General features: G+C 38.2%; 1 protein-coding gene across 1 annotated transcript in view; it reads left to right on the forward strand.

Moving 5' to 3' along the window:
• Positions 1 to 20,994, forward strand: part of CDC42SE2 (CDC42 small effector 2) — a 56,929-nt gene that overhangs the window by 16,454 nt on the left and 19,481 nt on the right. The window contains exon 2 of the mRNA XM_014947647.1: positions 11,990 to 12,312. Coding sequence (XP_014803133.1) covers positions 12,259 to 12,312 — 54 coding nt within the window. The 5' untranslated portion in view covers positions 11,990 to 12,258. The remainder of the gene's footprint in view (positions 1 to 11,989; positions 12,313 to 20,994) is intronic.

Genomic DNA, 20,994 nt, shown 5'->3' on the forward strand with positions numbered 1-20,994 from the left:
CCAACTCTGTCAAATCTGTGAATCTCTACCTGATTACCTAAAACATTATTAACTTATAATTAAATTTTATTTGGTAAAGGTGTCCATGTTACATAGCGTATAAAAAGAAGTGTTGCAGGTGAATTATTAAGAGAAGTCATTATTATGGGGTCAACTTAAAGGGTTTTATAAATTATTAAATGATGATCAAATGATAATTTTATCAACAATTGAGTGAAAAGGAAATATTAATCAATTAAGCAGTAATTGAATGGTAATTAAGTGGTGATTTAACCCAATTTTCCAGAAGGGTAAGAAGGGAGACCCTGGTAATTACAGGGCTGTCAGTCTCATTTCACTGCCTGGTAAATTCATGGAGAAGGTATTTCTGGGAGTTACTGGAAAACACTTGAGAGACAATGCTGTCATTGGTCATAGCCAGCATGGGTTCACAAAGGTTCTGCTTAACTAACTTAATTTCCTTTTGTGACAAGGTCACCCATCTATCTGACCAAGGGAAGCCAGCAGATATGGGGTTTTGGAGTTTAGCAAAGCTCTTGATACTGTCTTGCAGTATCCTTCTGGACAAAACGTCCAGCATATAGCTAAACAAGTCCATGACACATTGAGTGAGCAATTGGCTGATGAGTCTGACTCAAAAGGTTATAATAAATAGGGTTACGTCGGGCTGGCAGCCAGTCAGCAGTGGGGTTCCCCATGGCTCAATTTTAGATCCAGCACTCTTTAAGGGTTTTATAAATGATCTGGATGCAGGAGTCAAATGTACATTAAGTGAGTTTTCTGGTGATACTAAATTAGGAGGACTTCCTTGAGGGTAGAGAGGCCTTATGGAGAGATCTGGATGGACTATAGAGCTTGGCAATCACCAACAGTATGAAACTGAACATCAAGTGCCAGATTCTTCACCTGGGGTGAGGTAATCCTACCTATACATACAAATTGGGATACAAGAGGCTGGAGAGCTGCCTTATGCAAGAGAGCTGGGGGTTTGGGTTGATGGCAAGTTGAATATGAGTCAACAGTGTGCCCTGGTAGCCTAAAGGCCAACTGTGTCCTGGGGTGCATCAAGCACAGCACAGCTAGCCGTTTGAGGCAGGCGGTTGTCCCAGTCTACACTGCACTGGTGCAGCCCCACCTTGAGTACTATGTACAGTTTTGGGTGCCTCAATACAAGAAGGACACCAGACTAATAGAGTGTGTCCAGAGGAGGGTGGCCAAGATGGTGAAAGGTCCCAAGGGCAAGACTTAGGAGTAGTGGTTGAGGTCGTTTGATTTGCTCGGATTGGAGAAAAGAAGGTTGAGGGGTGACCTCATTACAGTCTACAGCTTCCTCAAGGGGGACAGCAGATGGGGAGGTGTTGATCCCTCCTCTCTGGTGACCAGCAATAGGACACAAGGAAATCGAAAGGAGCTATATCGGAGGAAGTTCAGGTTGAACATTAAGAAGAGATTCTTTACTGAGTGGGGTGGTTGGTCACTGGAACAGGTTCCCCAGGGAAGTCACAACACCAAGCCTCTGATAGTTCAAGGAACCTCTGGATGATGCCTTTAGTCATATGGTTTAGTTTTAGACAGTCCCATGAGAGGCAGGGAGTTGGACTCGATGATCTTTATGGGTCCCTTTCAACTCAAGGTACTCTATGATTCTGTGATACTTTTAGGACTCATTTACCTTGTTATAGATATCAGATGCTTGGTAAGGGGTCTCTCAGCCTTGAGGATTAACCTTGAGAGGTGCCCCTGCTTAAGGGGAAGACCACTGCCATGCAGCCAGCTGCTCTACAGGAGCGTTCAGTGGGCTTGGCGGGGCTACACATATTTATACTGTAAAGTGATTGACTTGTAGTCAAACCATGCTTTGTTATATGTGCATGTGTGCAGCTGTAGCAGTTCTAGGTTTGTCTAGACTCAACTCAGGCTCGTACTGTTTAGCTCCTGATAAGGCATGGCCTAGATGCCTTAGTCCCTGTGAAGATACAGCCTAGAGGTTCTCACAGCTTGCACAGCAGGGCCGATTTCAGTCAGACCTTGTCAGTGATGCCTGAACCAAAGCACTGTTCACTCAGTGCATCCATCACAGAATCAGTGCATCCGTCTCAGACTTGCCCAACAACAAGCTTGATCTGTGCTTCCAAGCAAAAAAATTAATAACCAAATGTCTATCACAAAATGAAAATCAGCAAGGATTTTCAAGATTTTGTTTGCAATTGCATTTTGCATAGTCTTGCCATTGATTGTGGATCTAAAGATTTTACCAGTGTTTTGCAAGAGACATACTAGAGCTCTCTGTGGTCAAGTATTTCTTCCAAAGAGTAAATACTCCAATTGAACTGATTATTAAATATCATTTGCAATGATTCTCAACTTGAGGGAGGGGAAAGAAAGGAACAATAATTCCTCTTGATTAAAGTGCAGTATCTGAATCAAGCTGCAGTCTGAAGATAGTCCCAAAATAGGATACTGAATTATAGCATTTCCTCTATGAAACAGGTTATTGTTACTAATGAGCTATGTCCATGTGTGCATGCATAATGGCTAAGTGTGAACGACTGTAGAGATAAAAAGTATCTCTTAAATAGTCTTTGTCCATTTTTCTCCCCTTCCAAAATCTCATTCTGTTTTGAAAAATGAGTATTCGTTCCAGAAAAAAAAGTGCTGTTGACCTGCAAAATGTCATTTCATACTGACTGTACTGACTGCAACTCTAATACAGAAATTTTTCTTTACCAGTCCCTATAGACTTTCTTGATTTTGTAGTTGTTCTCCTTAATACTGACTAGCTGTCTAAGGTTTGTAGAGGTAAAATCTTATAAGCTTTCAGTTATTTTCATACTTGCTGTATATAGCATGATAGCTTTAGCCATAGGAATGAAATACTTTGTGATTGCTGCAGTTACTGAATTATAGGTTGCGCATGTGGCTTCATATGGACGTATACATGCACACGCAGTCGTGGTAATTGGCAGGCTGCTTTAGTGTGGAAGTGGGTAAGAGGGATTGTCAGTGCTGTGGAGGTCTAGGATCTCTCTGCATTCTTCTTACTTACTGATCGTATTTCGTGTCGTTGTTTTCTTTGTAATTGTTTAAGGATTATAAAATTAGGATATTCTTCTGGATGATGGCATATGTAAATTATGATACATTAACTCAACTAATTTGTTGTACAGTTAGGTTTAAATTTTCCTTTCCCTTAAGTGACTTAAGCAATGTCTGGAGGCAGAGGAAGAGAACCATCTCTTGTTTTATGCTGCTAGATAAACATGAAACCTGCCCCTACTTTGTGCTTCATGTTACATAGTGTTGTGCTAGCAGATCTCTGGTTATTGGATGGGAGAAAAGGCTAAGCAATTTATCCGATTTTAACTTATTTTTTCCCCCCACATGCTCTGGTCTGAAAGAATATGTAGCTACAGTAAGCATGTTTACATGTATGCATCTTTCTTACTAAAGCATTCTTTCGAGACTTGCTTTGTCAGGCTACTGGTGCAGCTCCCCGTGCTGGTATTTAGAGTGAAATCTTAACAGGCCCAGCTAGCACTTGCCACCTCTCACTGGTTCTAAAACTTCTGTGCTTCCTGGCTCTGCCATATGCCCCAGTAACATACTGCTTTTCCTTCTTAACTTATTTTAGAGTGTTCCAAGTATCTTTGAAAATGTGATTTGTCTTAATTTTTAAGTTCCTTTAAGCAATCTCCCACGTGCATACATGCAGGCGTACACAGTTCAAGTCATCTAAAGCAGCTAATAATAGAGAAATTATAAAAGGGCTAGAGAATAAATGTAAAGAAATGGTAGGGTCTTGAATGCTAGCAGAGGAAAAATATGCTGTTCTGTCACACTTTGAACAGAAAGCTATTGCTGTTTTGCTGCTTGCAAGAAATGGAACTGAAAGCTAAAGCAGAAGCATGCTACTTGAGGTGATGCACTCTTCCTGTTGGAAACATCTCATCACCACATGCCATTGAGGGCTTGAACAGAGGTGATTCATCTTGTTTTTCAAACAGGCAAATGTGCACCCTTGCTGATGTTACTGGGTCACTGTCTAAACTTCACTTATACAGTCCCACAAAATGTGATGCTGCTTTGCTTACTACAGTTGGTCTTGTCATTGCTTTGTACTTCAGTGGGAGGTGAGAACGTGACAGCAATAATCTACTGAAGTGCATTAAAATGACTTTAGATACAATGGCAGGCTTCTTTTGCAAGGCATTATATCTTACAATAGTAACATAAAATCTGCAATAGCAGCGTACCAGCTTGTTTTTTTTTAACACAAAACACTTACTGTACTGGTGAGAGTTTGCCTTTGTGAATTCATGACAGTTTTAATGGCCTTGTCTTCCCATGTTCCCACTTATTCCTTTCCTCTTTCCTAAACCTTCCATGGAAATTGCTTGGTTGTATTAGTTCTCTGTAGAAAAAGGAATATTATAAAAGCTGTGAATAATGTTTTTTACTTATAGGAATACTAAAAAACAGGTAGAGGTCCCTTGAATATCTTGTATGGTCTGTCACGTAGTTTGTCATGGGTATTTTTTTTCCCACAGACTATTCCATTCCTTTTAATGCTACGGTGTTCTTAAAATAATGGACTCTTTGGATGCTGATGTTGAGCATTTCCCATCATTAACTTGAAAAATGATAACAGGGGGCTCCTCAGAGAGGTTGTAGGGGTTTGTTGGTGTTTGTTTTTTTTCTTTCCATTCTTTAAGGAAGTGGTACCCTGCTCGGAGCCTGCCTTAGACCACTGGTTTGCCTTGTTAATTTTTTCTCTCTGACTGGTATTGCCTGTTAGAATTAACAAGTAGGCCACATGAGAAAAATGTTCTTTTGTGTTATCTTCAATAGGGCTTGACACTTAAGAAGATAATGTTATTGACCAATTAAAATTTGACCAACAGGATTTATTGATGTTCTTAATGTGAATGGGCAGGCAATATGAAATCACATTTCCTAAGCCATAGGAGTGGATTCTCAAAGGCCCCTCACTTCTTCTTAACTGACTGTTTTTGTAGGTAGGGGAAAATATATTGTGCCTAGACTATGTTGTAGGTGGGAAAAAAGGTATTTATTTTATCTTTGATTTGTCTTGCTGCTACTTAGTAAATAAATTATTTTTCTGTTAGTCTTTCTATATTTTCATAGTGCAAAACTATTAGATGTTCTGTGCTGTGGTTTTCAGAGAAGCAGGCTTCTCTCTACATGTTTGTGTGAGAAACGGTATGAAATAGTATCAGATATTTGAGAAAGCTGCATTGAACTCATGTATATTGAAAGCAATTATTAATTGAAGACACAGGAAGCTCTGAAATGCCAGTGCTGGGGAAAAGGTTACCGCACTGCTCAGTCACTAACAAAGTATTGCCTGTTAAGCTTGGTTTTGTCCTGAAAAACTACGTTTTTGTGTTTCATACTGGACACAGGGAATTCCAATGGCACCGGTGTAATGCTGTCTAGTTCATCTGTTGGTTTTGTGCACAAAGTAATAAGGACTATGCGAGGACCAGGCCACTTAGCTGAAATCAAATTTGACAGAATGGCTAGAGAGTAAAACTCGGGCAATTGCAGGTGGGCGCTGTGAAAAAAATAAAGAGGGGGGGTGCGAGGGGCGGGCAGCACAGGACGTTTCTCAATGATAAAACAAGTGTTTGAGTTTCACACTATCAAGATGTTTTGAAGATGTTTAAAGGCTCTCTGCCTTAAGCTCTAAGCTGGGGCTTGCAAACAACGTGATTACTGTCACACTGTGTAAGCTGTTTTTTCCTTGACCAAATGGTATGCTTTCCTGCCTTCACCTGCTTTACAGATCCCTCTCATGCGGTCAGTGACCCGATGTGAAAAGCCTAATATTTCTCCTTAAGGATTTGCTGCAGTTCCCTTCCTTTATCTTCTGCTGCCTTCCCATGTATTATCTCAGATGGGTACACTTGTTGCGGAGAGACTTGTGGTGGCTTCCTACAAACTGGAAACACAAAACTGGAGGTGTTTTGGCTTCAGTGAAACATGAGATTGTTCCTAAAGCTAGACTCTATTCTATTACTAAGAATTTAAAAAAAAAAAAACAACCATCTTTCTCCATTAAGCAAGCCATAAGAGTAACTTCATCCTATTTGTTATGGTTTGAGGAAATCCATAACAATCTATTGTCGGTCAGAAAATTATTCTATCACCCGATGACCCCTTCCCACCCGGAAAGGGGAATCGGGGAACACAAGGAAACACAAGGGTTGAAATAGAAAGAGATTTAATAGACTAAGACTACATAATTAACAATAATACTAAAGAACCAGTATTAATCCCGATACTGATATAAGTTACAGGAATTATACTCAGCCAGTTCTATCAGCGGGAAGCTGTGCACTCCCAGCTGTGGACAGTAAATGGTGGACACTGCAAGCGCAACGGCTTCAGGAGGAAGGGAAGGCCTCAGGGGTCCAGCACGGGGGCAAGGGGTTGTCTGGGCCACCACCATCAAGGGAGAGAGAGCTACGCAGCAAACTTTTCTAATTTATATTGAATGTGACGTTCATGGTACGAAATAATCCTGTTGGCCAGCCTGGATCGAATGCCCAGACCTCACTCCTCCTTGTCCCTGCGCCTGGCAAGGCTCAAAACCACTAAGACCTTGAATCCCACAGAGCCTGGCTGGCTATAAAGTAAACATTTTCACAAATTCAGACACTAGAGTCTTCTAGAAGTGCAATTTTCCCCAGCATTAGAAGAAAAGTTAGTCCTGTGTCTCTCAACCCACGACACTATTCTACCATTTTCAATATTCTTTGAAACTTTGAAACTTTTATTTCAGAAGCGAAGCACTGTCATAATATGTAGTTGTTTGTGGCTATTTATTTGTGTAAAGCTTGATTAGAAATTGCTTAAGGAAATACAGTAATGAAAATTATCGCAGTATAAATAGGGGCAAAAAACCCTCCACCCTAACTTCAAATGACCAATAATTCCAAAATAAAACCCTATAATAAAATGTTAGAAATCGCTTTAGTCAGAAGGTTCAAAACTGTATCATAGAGACATGAAAAAAATACCTTTTTAGGGTCAGGACCTATGTGTTCAGGGTTTGAAAATGCACAAGAAAGTCTAACTCAAACTTTGAAGAAGCTTCTTCAATGTCTTGAAACTAAAACCTAAAGCACTTGAGGTGATGGGGAGCAGAATACATATGGGAAAGTTATGAGGAAGTGAAAAAGGGATTTCAGCCTTATTCAGCCTATGTTGATGATGAACGTTGTTCTTTGTCTGGCAAGAGTTACTTGCAGCTCAGGTTTCTCGGGATCTGAAAGTGCAAAAGATAATTGGTGCATTAAAAGCAGTGCGAAAGTCCCCAGAAGTGCCTGTTCTGCTAAAAGGGAAGGGAGGAAGAGTGCTTCTGCAAGTACACTACCCTGGTGAGATAAAGTTTCTGATACAAAATTCATGTGTGAAGGCAACTTTCCCTATAGGCAGTTTTTGTTTAAAACTTCTAATTTTTCTTGTATAGATTGTCTTATTTCAAAAAACAGCAAAAGAGTAAACAGTTCTCACTTCCTTTCAGAGATGGAGACATCCTCCAATTGCTACAGCTATAAGTGGATGAAAGTGTGCACCAGTGCAACATCTTTTAGTTTGGATGCATCTTAATCCCCTCCCTCGTCATTTCTTGCTGCTACTTGGCTGTACCTGCTACGCAGTAAAAGGAGATAGTATTGCTACGATAGAGAGAGTTAGAGTGAAAAATATGAAAGAAGTCTTAAAAATACACTCTGAAATTATAATTTTCAACTTACAGCTTGCAGGTTTGATGTAAATGATAGAGCTATTCAGAGCCTTTAAGGCAAAAAAAAAAAAAATATATATATATAGTTTTGTCTTTTATAGAATGATACTCTCATATAAAGAATAATTGTAAATGTTTTTCTTATGAAGTACTTCAGACTAAAAAACTAGTAGTAGTCCTGGCCTTGACTTTGGGCATACATGTGCATGTCATGGTACATCAAGTCATATCATGGCATACTTAGTCATGACTGTGTGCATGCTTCCCCTTTTTCTTTTTTTTCACACCACCCATCCCCCCTTTAAATAATAGTCTGACCTTTGAGCAAGTCGAGTTAAATTCGGATGCTAACACCTGCACTCATTTTCTTTCTCTTCCTGTGGTTTTATTTGCTTCAAGTAATTGTCAAAGAGCGTTGTTACCGCACTTCCTGTTTGAACCAATAGCGAGCAGTATGCAGGCAAAGAATATAGAAGGTTCACCCTTAAAAGGAACTTTATTGGTGTTCTTTTAAAAACAGTATTCCTTTTTTAAGCTATATAGTTAATAAGTACCTTTATTCTAACTGACCCTTCGCAGCATGCGGCATATTCCTGTTTGGATCAGCTAAGGTAAATGCTCTCTAACTTGCTTTTTGCCAGTAAATGTGAAGAGTTTGGAGGGGAGATTGATTTCTTTTTTTTACTCTTCCTCCTTTCCTGCTCTGTTTCTTACAGAAAAGTTAATGCTGCTTTAATAAGAAAATTAGCTGATACTGTAAGAGAATGTGCTCCACCCCCACTATCTGTTAATGCCATGTTTGCACTTAACTGCCTTTATGACTGGTATTTAGCAATAAGCAGTAGCTTGTGGTTTTGTATTGGATCATCTACTGTGGAATAGACTTCATAGTAATGAGCATTACCTTACTGATTTTCTCTTTAAATTTTAAATAATGTAGCCTTTTTAATATCTTAAAAATTTAATTTCCTCACACTGCTTAGAATTTCTATAAATAGGATGAAATTAAAGTCATACATAAGGTATAAAAGCCTTAACATGTGACGAAGTTGTTCATGATAGTCAGTGTGAATCGTATGCTCTAAAATAAGTTGCATTCAGAGTTCAGAAAGTTTAAGTGGCAAAAAGCAAATAGGTGTTTCACCATTCATCACTCTGATTAACTTTCTGGTTCAGACAGAATAAGCGCCTTGTCTTTTCATCATGAGCTGTATGGTGTTCTGTCACTCCAAGCACCATAAATTGCATAAAGAGTGAAAACAAAGCGTGACATAGCCATTGTCTTGAACTGTGTTCTTCATCTGGCAAATGCAGCATTGCTTGCAAACAGCATCACATTAAATGCTTGATCCTACAACAAAGCAGAGTACTAGCTGTGAAATACTGCACATGTTTTGCTGTCTTATTATTTGCAGCTAGGTTTGGGGTGCAGTCCAGGCTTTGCAGGAACATTTTGTCATGAGATTGCTAGTGAGCTGATAATACATAATTACCTGACTGGTAACAATAGGTTGGTGTGGTGCTTTTTCTTTCTTTCTTTATAGCAAATAATTTGGAAAAGAACAGCAGAATTTTCCTATTTCAACTTGTTCTTTAAACAAGCGACTACCTGTGTTAAGAGAAGTCCTAGTATGTTGCTGTTGACGTCACCTTTTTGCTTTCTGTTTAATTACTTTTTCTTTCCATTTTGGTGCCCAGCTTACCTGATCTTTTATATTAACTTGGCCACTGTAAAGATCATTTGTTCAGCAGAATTGGGGTGTATAATATTCCACTGCTCTAACAGATACTGCTACGCTTTTGTTTGCCTTTTAAGAGATGTGGTTACTGTCAGTTTTCTCCAGGTTTGTCCTCCCACCACCATTTTTTTAATGAAAAGAAAAAGGATTGAAGAACTTCTTGTTACTGGTTGCAGAACCATGAAATTAAAGGGGAATGTGGCACTATACAGGATATAGGAGATAGAATGCATTTTTAAGAATGAATGTGTTATCAGAGACTATTATTCACGATCTCTGGCTTGACTTTGTCATTCAACAACTTTTGATTTAAGGGGGAGAGTCAGTTTCAAAGAGAACTCTGTCCTGAAGGGCACAAGTCCTGTGCGCTGAGAGTGGCTGGGTGGAGAAACTCTTCTGCAGCCTTTAGTATTTTGTAACCAGGAAGAGCCTTCCAGGCTCACAGGAGCACGTGCAAGTCCTTTGGGTTTGTTCTCATGGCTTCAGCTCTAGAGGGGCACTGAACGCTGCAGTGAGCTCGGGGAGCCTGCCAGCAATCGGTGAGCAAATGAGGAGACTGATCCACAGAGGAATTTCCCTGCCCTTTCCATGTACTTCTTCTGTACATGGATGTAACAGCAGCAGGATGGAAGTTAACCCTCTGTGAGAACAAGAAAATGATATGTTAAATACTCTCAAAGACAGATTGTAAGTGATAATATGAGCGTCAGAATTTCAGTAGCTGCAAATCAAAATATTGAGTCAGCAAAATATTGCACAGCAAGAGAAGCCCAGTGCAATGTATCCAGTTTAGAAAACAGTTGTGTAGCATGCAAATTCTGAGAACAGTAGAGTATTTTCTCATCAAGCTTTTCTACGTTAGTTCGGCTTTTGCTATTTAAAGTTGATCAAACTTTCAGTAACCAGAAGAATTGAGAAAATGATGTGAAGCTACTTAATTATGAAGTGAGAACTTCCTTACAGACTTGGAAAGTTATTTTCATTCTTGGATTTCACACTGTTGATTGATAATTCCCATATTTTATTGCAGCTTCTTGATACATACATCTGATAGAAAATCATCTTTAAGATAGAAAATAATCTTATTTAAGTAGTGAAAATATGTCATATAAGCACTGTACTAAGTAAGACCTTTTTTGAAGTGTCGGCCAAAAGGTGGTGTAGAAGGATTTTTCAGTTTTTTGATTAGTTTTTTACTCACTATCAAGCTGTTCTGTCTCTTAAAAGGTAAGAAGTGGGAAAGCTTCCCGGAGGCTTTGGACTTAGTACAAGAAAGGCTACTGTATATATGTATGTGTGCTTTGTAGTCAACAGTCCTGGAAAGCACCTGGCTAGTAGTGGCTGCACAGTACAGTAACTTGGCATGTATGTAGTAAATGAGGGAACCTTGTTGCTTAGGTGTTTGGCATACAAAGAACAGATGAAGGCAGTAGTGAAGTGGGACTATTCTGCCACAGAATGTGCATGTATGTACACACATATATATATCTGTAGTTTATGTATCCCATGGACTCTCCAAACCACCTCATACTTACTGTGAGGAATTGCATACAAATAATGATGCATAGTTATGCACACATTTCTATGAATGAAGGTGCAGCTGCATGTAGAATTATCAAGGAGTATACATATTAAAACTTCTGAATAGTCATTATCTCACTTTCTCTGCAAATAAAGTTTATGATAAAATGGCAAGATAAACAACCAGGGTGAAATTTCACAGGAATTTTTATTGAACTCTTACTGAAATAAACCATGTTGGAGATTAACTAATAAACATTATTTCAGGAAAGGAGTGGTTGGAATCTGGAGCCACAGTTGTTCCACATGAGGAATTTCAGAAGTTTAAGGAAACGGTTTCAAACTCTATAAGTAGTCTCCTATTTTGAAGCCAACTGTACATGAAGCAGGAGGGTAGAGAGAGTAGAAAGAAAATATCTTGAGTTGACCAAGTCCCACCATTTTGCAAATTTTCCATTTACAGGAATGTGTGTGTTTCCTCAACAATTAGAAAAGCAAACCTTTGTTTGATAGCTGTGCTACAGGATTGGGGTTTAATACTGTTTAAACCTTATGCTGTGAATGAACTGGGAACTTTTCCATTGAGAAATATGAAGTTTCAATAGGCACAATTCCCTAAGAAGTTTAAAGGACTGTATGGGCAATTGTCACTTTCTAACATGATATTTGTTAGATATATCTAACACTTTCTAAAATGATATTTGAAAGTTAGAAACAGATCAGAGATGGCTGCCAAAAAATTGGACACTAGTTCTTGATATCACTTCATCTAACCAAGGCTGGAGTGTGTTTGCAATTTTTGGTAGTCACTGTAGAAATAAGCATGTGACTTGTTTGCTAGTGTCTCTTTAGTCTGTGGTTCAAGATATTACCAAGATATCACTCGCGTGGGTGGCGGTCTGGGAGCATGAGATTCTGTATATTCTTTCTTTTTGATGCAATGTACTTCCGTTTTCAGGTTCACATAACACTAGGGACCAAAGAAGCATACGTAATATTTCTGTGGTGCAGGGACCAGCCTTCTGAAAGAAGACGCTGAAATAACTTTTTGCCTTCAAGTTGTTTGTCCTGGGACTGACTTGTCTTTGGAGAAGACCTCAACAGAGAGAAGATTTTCACATTGGAACCATCATAAATAAAACTATTTAAAGAACTTGCTACCTGGAGACAGATTTACAGAGGTTGTGTCCTGCTTTTCATCTGTGTTCCCACATCAGACTGTAAAGAATGAGTGAATTCTGGTTGTGTTTCAACTGCTGTATTGCAGAACAGCCTCAGCCTGTAAGTATGAATATTGGCACTGCTTTGTTTTCATATAATTAATAACATCGTTCGCATTTTCTGGTTTTCTTACAGCTTTTTAAATTAGTGCTGTCTGGCCAAGCTCAGTGAGAAATAAGGAATTAACTAACATCCTTGTTTAGTGGGGACAAAAAAATGTCTGTTCTAGACTGTTGTCACACATGTTTTCCTATCCTTAAGATGAAATCTATCCAAAGTCTTTGGAAAGAGCCTTTATTTGTTTGAATTGAAGAGGAGAGGAAAGGAAGGAAGGGTGAGGAGGACCTGAACCATTCATTCTAAAATAAGTCATTTTTGAGTGGAGAGCTGTAAATGTCCTGTCTTCTGTATGGCTTTAAGCCTGCCTTCAGGTGTGACTGGACAATGATAAAGGAAGGAAAGGATTCTTTTAAAAGGCCCAGTGTGAAATCCAGTCCTCCTCCACCTAATTAAGCCTTAATTGTTGTGTTAATTTTTAGATGAAACCTTAGGAGAGTGAAGGTATGCACTCATACAGTAAATACTTTTTTTTAAAATAGAATTTGGAATGGCAGTTGTGTGAAAAAGTGCGTCGCAAACGGATAAAAGACCGTTTCAAAGCATACGTAAGGAAGACAGAAAGTACAGAAATATTCTTGGGTTTCATTTACTCTAAGTACCTTTAGAATGTGTTCAGAAGTCCAATGCTCTTGGGAGAAAGTCTGCCTGCATGAAGGTGGAATTAACCAGGAATATGGTTAGCACTGTGAGAAAAATCATTGTATAGTGTGGCATCCAGATCAAGCTAAATGAATCTATAGAAAGTACAGTCATCTTACAAATTCATGAAAAAGAGCCCAGTTGCTACTAAAGAAATTACAGTGACCAAGAGAATCCCAGAGTAGAGCAAACTTACATTACTATGCTCAGATAATATTTGGCTTTAGGGAAGCCAAAGGATTTAAAAAACGGTCTTAGGCATTGTCATTGCACAAAGCCTGAATGCCAGACTAATCCTTGGGTGGCAACGCAAATATTGAAGTGTGGTCATTAACCTGACTCTTAGTCAGGTAGAGTTGTGGGAGATGAATTTAAGCTGCAGTCCTCTCCTGTTCCTTGAACACCATTCAGCCCTTTAAAATGCTTACCTGTGTCCTTATACAGCCAAAGTTACTTGTCTAGTTTTTGGAACTTATACTTCACTTAAAAATAAGCTTTAACTGTTAAAAACCTTTGAGATAGAAAATGGCATATTCTGTTTGTTTACAAGAATCCTGAGGCTCAGTCCTTATAAAATCTTGACTCAAGCTTTATGATACAGTTATGACCCAAGAAATGCATGGTATGTTAATACAGCATGTAGTGATCTGTGGGTCGTGACTCATGGCAAGGGTGGGGATTGTACTTCAAAAGTGTAGAAAAGGGAAACAGCACATTTTTGTATGTTTCTGCTGATCTGGTAGTGTGCATTTGCTTAGAAAATTAAATCTGTTCTTATGTTTAAGATAGAAAGAGCACATTGCTGAGCATTGACCTAGTTCCTGAAATCTGCCTTTCAAATGTTGCTTGTTATGAAGTGCCAAAATTCTTCAGGACAGATCTCAGAAAAGAGTTGTGGGCTCTCCTTGGCATGCTTGACACTAGGCGCTTAGTTTTCCTCCCTTGCAGTTACTCAGCTCATTTTCCTGAGTTATGTTGTGTCATGTTGTGTTGTGCAGCAGTTATTCTGCCATGCACTGTTACAGTAAGTGGAGTATTTAATTAGAGAGATATATATGTATCTGAGTAACTACAGGAATGTTTTTCCTCTCTGGCATGTAGCAAAGTATGTACTGCCAGTGTAAGCAAACTGATAAACCAGACAAGAGGTAAGGAAGCAGTTTTTCCCTGTCTCTGCAGGTGGTGTGTGATTGCATGTTTGGGACACATGCTGAAAAACATGCTAGGTTTTAGCCCCAAAATACTGGTACTTACTGCCCTGCTGTATCAACAGATAAGTGAAAAACGCGAAGTTGCATAAAAACTACTTATCTGTCCCCTGCCTGTTAAATCTGTCAGTTTAGGCCAGATTCTCAAGAGAAATGCCTCATCTGACTGGTTTCACCTCTTTAATGTGCCTTCTTTCATTTTACCTCCTGCATCTCAACTACGTGTCCTGACTAACAGTGTTTCAGACACCGCTTTCATGTTCAACAACAGTAACAACCACCAGCCTCTAAGAATAGACCTTGAAAGCAGGAAGTTACTTAATTTGCTGTTTGTTCTGATCAATGCTTAGTTCCTTTTGTTTTTAAACTTATAATCTCTGAAACATAAATTTTAAGCCTCTTCACAGGAGGGAAAAAAAATCCTACACCCGGGAACTTATAGTAGTTGCATGTTTCTGTGATATTTATAGCTTCCATTGAGCTAAGAAGTTTTCCTCCTGGAAAACCATCCCTGCTGCTTTCTTCTGGCAAAATTCTAGCATATTATATTAGGAACCTTCAGTGTGGCATCTATATGCTTTGCAGCTGTAGTGCATTTAAAATGAAAAATGCACCAATTCATTTCAGTCAATTGTATAAAAGAATATTATTCGCACTGTACACAAAGGCATTTTTTAGGTTATTGCCAATACTCTGCATGCCTTCCAGACTTGCATACTGGTGCTTTCCAGTGCATTTTCATGGATTTGAACCACGTCTTTTAGATAAGATTTGGGAACTTTATGTCAATAAGAACGCATTACTTAACCTAATTTTACTGCCGTAAGGTCTGTAACAGCATACCCCAGAGCAGAACAGTAACAATGCTGCACTTACATATTAGGGCACTTTAGGAGGTTTCTTAATTAAAGGACAGTATTCAAGTATTACCATCATCTTTTATTGAAATGTGTCATGGCACAGCTTTTTGTCTTTGTCAGTGCTAAATGGATGCACCTTGTTACTGTGAAATAAAACACAGGCATCTTGGAAAGCAGTGTTTTACTCTCTCTCGTAATGTTACCTTAGTTGCTAAATACCTCACTTTCCAAGACTGCAGTACTCATAATGTCATGGAAGGGGCATGTTTGAACATTGGTCTCTATGCTTCTCTGAAATAGAAAAACCTCATGATACCAAGGAGGAGATGCTAATCTCTTAATAAGTCCGTTCAGGTTTTCTTGGTTGTTTAAATAGCCTGAATTCAATCTCTTATGATCTGACCCAAACCTTTTTTTATTTTGAGAAGAGTAGCAATTTTTTTGATTGCACCAGGTTTTTTACACCACCCACCGATACCCTTTATGGGTTCTGTAAGCTGCTTGTGCACTTCCTAGTGACGCGTGTTTCTTCCCATGCTTCCTATGTGCTATCATCCCATTCACTGCTATGTTTCAGTAAATTCTGCCAAATCCCCATGACCAGATGCATTGCTTGGTAACAGAAGCTTAAAGAGCCTTTTATCTTGCAGGTTTTCAGAGAACACATCCATGGTTTCTTTCTTAGGCAGAGCTCGTCGCCTACACCAGGAATATGCTATTTCCTCCACTTTTTTTTTTTCCATGTTCTGTCCGTTTTTAACTTGCAAAGTTAATTTTTGGTCTAAGAAGCTTTTGGTCGCGGTCTGGGTGCACTCCCACCTGGTTTGGGCCACTGCCCAATACAGCTGAGCTCTTCAGTTTCCGTTGACCTTGCAGTAAAATTACTGCTGTGCTATAAAAGAACGAACTGTGTTTTTGTCCTTCTTGCTCCGAGCTTCCTTCTCTAGTTAATTAGTTTCTGTTTTGTTACTTCTCTCTTGTTTAGATGATTTCCATTTTGTATTTTGTCAAAGGGCTATTATGGTTTTGCTGCATGATGTTCTGTAAATGTTTAAAGTGGCTTAGAAAGTGAAGTTTCCTTGTGTCTTTTTTGATGTATGAAAGAAGACTGGCGGATCTGTATTTAGGGTGGGGAGGCCCATCTTAAAATACAGGTAGAAAAAGCCCTGCACATACTACAGTTCTTATCAACAGAACTGAATGCTCAGTGCTACAGAAAACATAAATTATCTTGATTCTGGTTACTTAAGGAAATTAACCACTGATGGATATTGTCAGTTCTAGCTTTTTTCTAGAGAAGGAGTCATACATATAGCTAAGGATACATCTACCACTGCAACTCTTAAAAATGTTAACACAATAAAGATAATGAAGCATTCGGTATGCATAACAAATGCAGAATAAATCACCTTCAGTAAGCATGCACAGAAAATCAGGTGTTTGTTACTGAAGAAGTACTGGGCCAGGCTCACTGTTCACTACCGCAGTGCTGTGCAAGGGCAGCTTTTCGCTCAAAATGACGAAAACCCAGTCTCTCTTATTCAATTAATTTGATCAGCATACCACATTCAGTAAGCCCATGAAAATGTAAAAAGTGATAACTCTTGAGAGCTCTCAAGTTTTCAGAGTTGTCATACTGAGTTACATATTGAGCTGGCAGTTTGGATGCTTCAAATTCCTTCTGTTTCCTGTTCACTGCTGCTGCCTGATGGAACACCGTATCAAAGGGGGCAGAGTTAAATAAGCAGCAAAATGCTTGGCTTTTATTTCTCAAACCTGATCTGTTTCTGCTGCTTTCAGCCTGACACAGTTGCTTTCGAATTTTCTTTTACCTTTAAATTAGCCCACACACATTTTAAAATATCTGTTGTGATGTTGAAGTACTAAAAGTTTACAAAGGGAAGAAAAAAGGCAGTATTTTGTGATTATGTGTGAATACCTGAATGAAAATTATCTGAATATTTTGCAGTCCCTTATTATGGCAGTGAATTTTTTAGGAGTTCTTGGTTAGCTGTATTGATGCTATTTATTTAATATAATAATAGTTGATGGGATAGAAAATGGGATGGGTGGAAACAAGAATTATGCCAGCTTTCTGTTCCTGGGAATATGTCGTGCCATTATCAACCTTTATGAAGAAGGGCAAAATATGCTTTTTGATATTTACAGGCTCTACAGAACCCAGGCTGTTTGCTTAAACATGGATTGGAAATAGATTGTACCCTTTGATCTGGACACCAGTGATAGAGCCCAATGAATTAGATCCCAGTTAGTTGGATTTGAATAAAATGGAGGAAAAGTCTTCAGCAGACCTGATGAATAGATGTTAACTGGGGATTATGCCAGAATGACAGAATTTTAGATGTGATGTTATATCAGGGTTTTCAAAAGACAGTTGCATAGACTGTAGTTAACAATCTTTAGCTCATAAGCAATATTTGAATAAAACTTGCCTTTTTGGGTGCTTTATCAGTTTCAGTGAACTGAAGAACTGATGCTCTCAGGAATGAAATTATTTAAAGAAAGCACACTTGGCTATGTTCAACTGGGAACTCAAGTTAGTTGTGTGTCAAGGGAGTGTATTATTTATAAAAGGAAATTACTCTTATGACTCATCAAGTTCCTCTAAACATAGGGGGCTTCCAAGCCAAATCCACTTCAGGTAGATTTCCTGAAAGACTTGAGTAAAATTAATGTAGAACAACATGTTATTTAACTCTATTTGGAACAAATATTACTTTAAATACAGCTTGCTGTACTCCAGTTACTTAAGATACATTTAATTCCTAGGCTCTAGGCTGATGGTTATATAGTAGATTACTGTTAAAATGGGGCAATAAATCCTGCTAGGCACATATTCCAAACAAATCTGCTAGGATATGCAAACACACACACATATATGTATGTAACATATGTGTGTGTAACATACTGAATTGCTTGTTTTTGTGGTAACAGCTTGGCATTGCTGAACTTGTAAAAAGAAGAGGAAATAGCAACACAAGAACAGGCATGCTGATCTATAGAATTGCAGGCAAAAGAGCCTACAGGGCCTTTTATTCTCCATGGGAAAATATCAAATGTGTTTTTTCTTTTTTTAACATCAGAATTAAGCTTTGAAAATGAAAAGCCTCTTCAGCTTATAATGCAAAAAAGAGAAGATTTAGGGGAGCAAAGAAAATAACTGCAATGTGTGTACTTCAGAGAATAAAGAAACAGGACATACGTGAGAGAAAACAACTGAAGCTACGTAATTATTGTTTTTAAAAACTATTTTAAAACCTGTCAAAGATTTCTAAGCCCATTACGCTATGTAGATACTATCTTTCTGTAAGCTAACCATGAAGACAGTGCAAATCTGTAAAACACCATGCAACCAATGCTAGGCTAGTGCCAGTAGGGAGAATGAGGGAAAAGAGGCGATTAAAGTGGCCATGGTGAAAGCAGTGTCCATTAAACTGACTGCTGGAAGACTAGAAAGGATCTAATCAGGGACTCTTTGAATGGCCCTACTCCTTAAGATATAAAACATATGCATGTATCTCAAGTCAGTGATGTTCTTTTCAACTCAGAAATAAAATGCCAACTTGTCCAGTACAAAAGGAGAGGAATGTTCCTACAAAGAGAAGATAATAAAGAGGAAAGTTACACATTCAAATACATACACACTGACATTAAAGTCTGGCAAGAAGTTGACTGATGTGTGAGGATGTGTGTGTGTTAGCTGATTTAGTGGCTAAAGAACTGAAGTTTATGGGGTTTTCTGCAAGCTGCAACACTTAGTGATTTCTACATAGCAAAACCATACAAACTGTAGTTCCTGATTTCTCTGATTTGTGAAGTACATTTTGGATGATGGCTTGTATTTATTTTGGTGTTTTAGTGGCCCTTTTTTTTGTGTCTGTGTGTGTGTGTAAAAATCTGCTGAATTACAGGAAAAATCAACTGCCAGAGTATTTTTCTGAGTGCCAGTCTGGGATCCTGCTAACTGTGCTGAGATCCTCTGAGAAAAAGCACTACCAAATAATAAAAATATAAAATTCTAGGATGTTTAGCAGTCAGTTATTATGGGGAATGTGTGTAAGCATAATGATTTTTTTTTTAAGGCAGCACATCCTAAATCTTATGGCAAAGCTAGATTTTAAAACAGTTTATGTTACTTATAGATTACATATATATATATTTTAGACAACTGCTTACTTGATATTCATTGTAAAGGGCTTTTCTATGCCTATAGAGATTATATACAAGAGGAGTTTCTGAAGTGCACAATACTTGTGTGAAATAACTGCTTTGTAACATCTACCATTATATTTTACAAATGTGAGGGTATCTTCATTGTTCTTTGAAGACAGTAAAATTAGTGTCTTCATGTGCTGCTGGTAGCATGCTTCATGTCGCCAAAATTACATTCTGCACTATCTTTGTCTCCTGCTCATTCTGAGTTTGACGCCAGTGTAAATACTAATTTCTGTTTAGTCAGAGTGAACAGAAGGGATTAAATCAGTTTGAACTATCTCTATATACTAGGAAAAATGATCAGGTACTCTACCATACCTTACATTAAACAATAACTTAAGTAATTTAGCGTTGCAGAATTAGTCAGATCATATTACTACTAAATGAAAAGGAAAGAAAAATGATAAAGGGGATGAGAGGATTTTATTCGGTTTTGATGTGCTTTCATTTTTTAGCTAAAAAGACAGACAAAGCTTTCCCTTTGAAGCATGGTCTGAAATAAACTTGAAATCCTGTTTTATTGTATAGTTGTTTGTTGGTCAATAAAATGTACATCAAGTGATCAACTCTAACAAGGAACCGCTTTGAAAATCAGTAAAACTTCCAGTTGCCAGGCCTACAAACTCATTCTGGATTCAGAGAGTCAAGCTGAATCTTTTTCCCACGTTGGTAAAGTTTTCTGCAAGTAATCCCTTTACTTCAGCTCACTGGAATTTAGTAAATAAGTTGGTTGTGCCCAAGAAGGAATAGAATTCAACTTAGGCTCTTAGCAATGTTGGCTCTGCAGGCATTGCAGGGGTGAATATCACTGATAATTCATTTTTTGTGACCAAACATAGCATACACTTATGTTTGCAGCACGTAAGACAAGAAATGCCGCAGGATGCACTGACTGGGGTATGGATCATGCTGTTACTGTTGCCCAGATAAACAGACACACCTAAGTTTTAGGTTGTGTTTTATGCAAATTTACTTGTTGTAGTTTCTTAAACAAAAATGAATTGTAATTATACAATCTCAGAACACACAGCAGTGGTATGAAAATGAAGCCTGCAGGGAAACAATTGGGAAGGACAAGTTTTGGGTTTCTCAATTTTTTGCTTAGTGATCCCAAAGAGGGAATTTTCAGTGTCTTGATAACACATGCGTATTTCTGCTTTCTGACTTTTTTAGCTTTGCAGTTGGAAAACAAAACCCCTTTGTGCTACTCTTAGTAGAGAAATTTATATTTGCCCTTGAGTTTTAAAAAATATTAGATTCAAAAAAGTGTACTTTAAGTGTATTTGCATTTTCAACATGTTACATTTAACACTTTAAAGCTTAAGAAATGTTGTTTAAAATTGACTAGAATTATATTGTAGAGAGAACTTGAGTCACTTCTGAAGCTTAAATATTTGGCTTTGCATAAAAGCCTAAACCAAGTATACATTGTTTTTATGAAGACAATTTTTTTAAGCTTCTGAAGAGCTATATTGCAATTCCTTTTTTTGAGGAGGGACTTTAGCATAGCTGCTGCAGATGGTTTAGGACAAAGAAAGGTGAGGGAATATGCAGAAGCCTTAAGTGGGAGGATTTCTTAATGCTACTCTATTGTCTTATAGCTATGCAGCTTTTGGGATCCTTTATTGAGGTAACTCAGTTGTTCTTTCCAGTAAAAAAAAACAGCAGCATTTTGGTGA

The sequence above is a fragment of the Calidris pugnax genome, unplaced genomic scaffold (assembly GCF_001431845.1).
Source record: "Calidris pugnax isolate Ruff unplaced genomic scaffold, ASM143184v1 scaffold156, whole genome shotgun sequence".
NCBI lineage: Eukaryota > Metazoa > Chordata > Aves > Charadriiformes > Scolopacidae > Calidris > Calidris pugnax.